This window comes from Grampus griseus (genome assembly GCF_964374135.1).
Source record: "Grampus griseus genome assembly, chromosome: 3".
Lineage (NCBI taxonomy): Eukaryota > Metazoa > Chordata > Mammalia > Artiodactyla > Delphinidae > Grampus > Grampus griseus.
This window is the reverse complement of record NC_139019.1, coordinates 116,365,419-116,371,418: the sequence shown is the minus strand read 5'-3', so window position 1 is coordinate 116,371,418 and position 6,000 is coordinate 116,365,419. Positions and strand designations below refer to the sequence as shown.

The following is a 6,000-nucleotide window of genomic DNA, read 5'->3' as shown; positions in this document are numbered from 1 at the left end:
GGAAGTACCCACCTGTTCTCTGTGTGCCACCCAAATCAGAGGCACTACCGAACTTAGGGAAAATTAGAGTTTCTTAGTACCTGCCCTACCTACCCAAAACCCTCAGCTTTAAGTTTTCATGCAGCAAAATGTCTATTATTTTTACTGGAGTTGGTGATTGTCAGATGTGGAAGCTGGTCCAAAGCTAGCTAGCTATGGTTAGCTGTAGTCCAACAGATAGTCAGCTGTTCTCTACAAAGGAGGGCCATTTTAGCAGGAAAAAACCCAAAACAACAACAATGACAACAACAAAACTTTCTTGGAATTTACCCAGGGAAGCCTGAAACTGTGCTACTGCGAACTTGAGATATTTCTATGGCCATGCATCAGTTTTTAGAGTATAACTACTGTCATACACATTTAAATAACAATGAAAAAATTTTCTATAGTGTGACTTTTGCAGGAACGTTGTTCCTGCAACTGCTTGTTCTAAACCTTCTCATATCCAGCCTAAAAGTAAGTGAAAGCATCAGAAAAGATAAAATGAGGAGAAAGCACAAATAAAACTTCCAACTCCATTTCTAAAGGTTGAGGAAAATACCATACACCTGAAGTCACTGTTGCTTTTTGAGTCAGAGGCCATAACTGGGATGGTTCTTTTTGGTCAGATAATCTAATCTTCTCTGAGAAGGTCCCATTAAAACTATTCTGAAGGATCACTCCTGTGCCACATTTTTATTGGTAACTTCATTCACTGTCTACCACTCCACTCACTAGAAGAGCATTTTTGAAAGGATCTTATTTTCAAGCACAACTGCTATTTTCTGCAGAGGATTCTCTTCATCTTTTGTCATGACTCTTTTGTAACCCAAACCAACTTCAAATTTAAAACGACAGAAAACAAAAAGCCTTCTATGGAAAAGGGACATGATCTATGGCAAAAGTTTCTCTTTCTCTTCAATTGTGATAGCTTGGTTAACCGTCACACCACCAGAGAATTTAAAAAACTGACTCAAGAAGCAAGATAGGGAAGCCATTCACATAAAATCTCTAAAATTAAATTTGTTTTAAAATAAAATAGAAAATAGTTTTCCAGTGTGAGACAGCCCACTTAATCCTTATAGCAAGTTAATGATTAGGCAAGTATACCTGCTGCTGAATCCTTAAAATGGCTTCTATCCCCCCTCCCCCCAAAAAATTCCAAGAGCAACCATAACCACCCCCACCAAAGGCACTGAAACAAAAGACTGATCTGTTTATATAGTCACATGAAAAATAAACATCTTTATTTTTTTGCCTACTTTATTTCATTTTTTTCAAATAAAATTTAAATCTGTACAAAGTATACTGTTACAGTATATATTTTGTAAGAATCAATGCCTAAAAGAATCACAATACTTCAATAAGCAGTACAGCAGACCTCGCTAGTTTCAGCTTTGATATTGAACAAACTCAAGCCGGCTGATGCACAACACATTTGCTTGGTTTCCACATGGTGAGTTCCCAGCACTGAGATGGGAGAACATGACAGCAAGTATGGTTATATTACAGCCCGACACACTGAGCTTCTTCATGTGATAATAACTGCACATATTTAATACAGAATGCTCAAATTTACTTTTTAAATTGCATTTGCTTACTTCTTAGTTGGAAAAATTCAGCATTCTTAATGGGGTCCCCAAACAGTGCAAATTAATGATATTCTACTGTATAATTGGCACATCTCCAATAAGGATTAACTTGTAAACTCAAAGAATATTACAACTTTGTCTTAAATTTTAACTAACATACATCTGGTCCATTTAACCAAAATCATTTTGGAAAGATATTAAAGAACAATTCTATTTCTGAAAGGATATTGTTTTGACCATTCTTTAGAGAAGATGAATTTTTAAATTGTCGTTAAAATGTTTTACTATAAAAATTTTACAAACTCGATTAGAAATTTCAAGATTATGATTCACAGCAGACAAATACAAACTGTTTATATTCCAACAATACCTACTCTTAGACTTTCAAACAGAGCACATCCATGTCAGCTGTGTTAACTAAAATTTTGAACAGTGTACTAAATTTATAAGTGGTGCTGGGTCTAGCAAGTGTAAATACACAGTATATTTTAATGAAAAGAATTGTCTTCTTTATACTTTATTTGTTTTCCCATAAGGAAACAATGTTTACATTCTTTAATAAAGTTAATCTTACATCAGAATATAACTTAATACTGTCAGCAACAGGGACCACACACAGTAAATAAGAAGCACATTTAAAATAAGTCTGAATTCACATAGATTAACATTTGTTGGTTAATAAAATATCGACAGTATTACAATCTTACAATATTTACAGTAAGAAAAATCTAGAGTAATATATACCTTTCACAGCAGGATTCCTTTTTTTAATTATTATTTCTTCCAGTTTGGGATTGTGTATACACGAAAAGCTCAAATAAAGCAACTCTGCAATATAATCTTAAAATAATGGCTACTGGGGGAAATTCTATCACAACCATTGAAAATAATGGTGACTTTTCACGGAGTCTGTGGCATCTGAGAACCTAGTTAATTAACCAAAGACTTGCTCAAACTAGCCTCAGTTACCCAGATTAAAGCTGCAGAACTCCGGCCTTCCCTGACTGCTAAAAACCCAACAGATTTTCTCAACATGCTATAAGAAAAGAGGGAAAATAGGTTTCAGTTCACACCTCATGGCTGGAAGCCTCCGGCCAGTGCACATTCCCCAACTTATGCTAAGAAGAGGGCCAGCTTCATCCCTAAAACACCACAAGAGTTTACCTTCCAACTACAGGGCACTGTGACACCAAGCTCACTCATTCCTCAACTTTCCAGCATTAGGATAAGGCATGAACTTGGCCTATATAATACACACCAGCATCTTAGAGACTTGGGGTCGGGGCAAAGAAATATACTAGTGCAGTTTGCACTGAGATCAACAGGGAAAATGGGAAGCGATGCATGTTTCCGATTAGAATAGCAAGAAGACCCACATCCCTAAACTGGAATTTGGCCAGGGCATCAGAGTTAGCACCCCCTCTCTGAGTACCACAAGCAATTAGGATGTGTGCTCTGGGCCTCCTCCAAGAGAGAGCATCTACAGTAAGTAACACCATGTGGGACATTAGTTCAGTGATGACTCCCAAGAAAGCAGATACAAGTCTTAAATCTGGGGCTGTCCACAGCACCTGAGGTCACTCATCAGAGCTGTGACCTGCCCCAACCCTGCTTACTTTAAGAGATCTGATGGGCACAGAGCACTCAGGGATACAGCTGCTGGCTACTTTGGACTCTAGATCTCACAGGTAATCAACAGGTATCTGGGATTGAATTAGCAGACTGTACCACAGCTCCTTAAACAGACACTGTCAGGTATGAAATCATGTCAAGCATGAATCTTCACTGTCAGGTCAGAAATCAAAGTGGGAGTCTTCCCACATCAGCCAAGGTTATTTTGTCAAAACCTTAGAGGAGTTGAACAGTTTTTCATGTTGCAAGTGATTAGTTTACTTATTTCAGTCAAGCTGGATTGGCAAACCAGACTGATTTATTTAGTTAGCTTTGTTTTTTTGATTCTTACGTATGTGTTAACCCAAAGCTGTTCTATTTGGGCTAAATACACTGACAGAGAAAATTCAAACAACAAAAGTTTTCAGCAAACTTCTGTGGCATTTTCTTTTTGGAAGTCAATGCAAGATCTAAAGGTATTTCTACCCAACAAAGTCTGTTTAAGTGTTTAATGTTATTTCCTTTTTGGTCCTATATAGAATGCTATGACTTCTATATAGGTCTGAATGCTGCTCCATGTAGATGCTTTCTGTATATCTAAAAATATATACTTTTCAGTAGTTCAATACATGGTTAATCTTCCCACAGAGGAAGATTTTTGTAATCACATGTTGCAAAGTAGAAAAACATCTCCTTTCTAAGAAAGGAAATACGTATACTTTCCTATTGTACACTTTTGAATAAGCCCAAAGGCATGCACCAAAAAATCATTATTAAAACTAATACATGCACTAAAATGGTATACAGTTAGACTTAAATAAGGTGCTGCTTTCTCAATTTTTAAATTTGAAGAAGATATTTTGTCGGTTGTTGACTCAAAGATCTCCCCCGCCCCCACCCCACTCCATGGCATCAAGAGAGAAAAATAAAAAGTAAGCATAAACCTTTAAACTATTCTTTACATGGGGGAAAGGACAGATATATCAACTATCTTATTTATAAACTGGATTCCCAGTTTTAAATAAAACCAATATTTACTGGTAAAAACTGTCAAAGCTAATACATCCAAACAAATGTTACTAGTAAATAATGTTCTACATAGAGAATAATTTACTTTGGTTTTATGCACCTTCTCAAAAATGATACCGGTGTCCCATACGTCACCAAACTGATGTGTTCCAGCAAAGTTGTAAGGCAAATCTTTTTCTTCCCTAGTGACGTCTTGTTTCCCAATACACAAAACTAAAATCTTTTGGTGAGAAAGGGGTTAAGATAATGGCTAACCCCTTGGCATCCTGAGCATTGTGGTTTATCAAACTCTACCCTGCTAGAAGCTGTCAGGCACCCTGACCCCTGCCTTGAACCAGGAGTGGCTCCCATGTCTAGAGATGCCCTGACTCCTTAAAAATAGCTCTCAGAACTTTGCTTCTTTTTTCCTTCTATCTGGATGTTATAATGTCTAACAAAGCTGGTTGGAATGTCACATTTTGCTAGTAGGGGCCATCATCTAACGATAATTCCAATCTGAAATGTTTTATGCCAATGCTTAGTTCTTAATTTTATCAATTAATTGCATTAAAATTTTCTCTACAGAGTTTACTTAGAGATCCTTAACTTGGGTTTCAGAAGATGTGTGATGCCCCTGAGGTTGTATGCAAAATTATCTGTATATGTTGTATTTTCTTTCTGGGGAGAGGGTCCATCACTTTTGTCAGATTATCAAAGGTATCTGTGACCCCCAAAAGGGGTTATAGGGACTTAGAGGGATACCCGTAATTCATTTTATAACAGGATTGGGAAATGGGGGCAGAAAACTAAAAATGGCCTCAAAAAAGGGGGGGGGGCAAATTGTTGATCTTTTCCCTTTATTCACATTTGGGAAATAAGTGCTTCAAACTAGGAAAAATAACTAAGCTGATTAAATTCCATTTAAAAATAATCAAAGCCACTTTCTAAAATTTTTTCATTATCCATATATGGTAAATTTAGTCTCCAAGAAAAGGTTTGGAGACTGAATTTTTCTCTTTTCCCAAAGGAAGTTCATAGATATAATGCTGATCATCATCCACATTTAACCCAAGACAACATAAAACCTAAGACAACTCTAATGATGTAAGCCTTTATGATTTTGAATAAAGGATTATCTAGAGTCAAATACACATTTGTCAACCTTCATTTCCCAAAATTGGTCCATATTTAGATAATTACCGGGCACAATTCCACTAGATAAACCTAAAATCTGAACAACGGAAGTTTAACTTTCTACCTCAATTAAAAACAAAGCCACAAGTTTCCACAATAGAGTCCAGCCACAAACATTCACACTATGTCACAGAGAAGTTTCTCATTTCAAATACATCACTGAATTTTCAGCAGAATTTGCAAACTTAAGATCCAGAATGAATAGCAAAACATGCTGAGACGAGCATGTCAAGAATTAAAACACCAGCCCCGCCGCACCGCCCCCCCCACCCCCCCCACCCATCCAGAAACACACTCAGGCATTCCAAAAATAAACCAGATCTGAAAAGAGGCCTCTCACTTGTTGGTTTTAAGTATGAAGTGCCTAAAAGGCTATGGGAAAGGGAATATAAAACGAAGTAATTAAATAACTTACAAAATATAATTTTAGCCAAAACGCATTTCTGTTCTATTGACAAAACTGTCAATTTTTTTTTTTTTGCAATTCCGAACACTAACTGTGTCGCGCAATCTCACTAAGACAAAAAATATGTTCACAGGTACACTTTTTGTTCTCCTACTCTTTCTAGAGCACATC

General features: G+C 36.6%; 1 protein-coding gene across 1 annotated transcript; it reads right to left on the bottom strand.

The window, feature by feature from the left end:
- Positions 1 to 1,243: 1,243 nt before the first annotated feature.
- IGIP (IgA inducing protein) lies at positions 1,244 to 5,676 on the bottom strand. The gene has a single exon (XM_082651265.1). It carries the CDS (start codon positions 1,569 to 1,571, stop codon positions 1,410 to 1,412), a length of 162 nt encoding a protein of 53 aa, XP_082507391.1. The 5' UTR covers positions 1,572 to 5,676; the 3' UTR covers positions 1,244 to 1,409.
- Positions 5,677 to 6,000: the final 324 nt, after the last annotated feature.

Excerpts from the sequence above, each read along its gene's own strand:
- IGIP (XM_082651265.1), bottom strand. The coding sequence starts at position 1,571 with ATGTGCAGTTATTATCACATGAAGAAGCTCAGTGTGTCGGGCTGTAAT.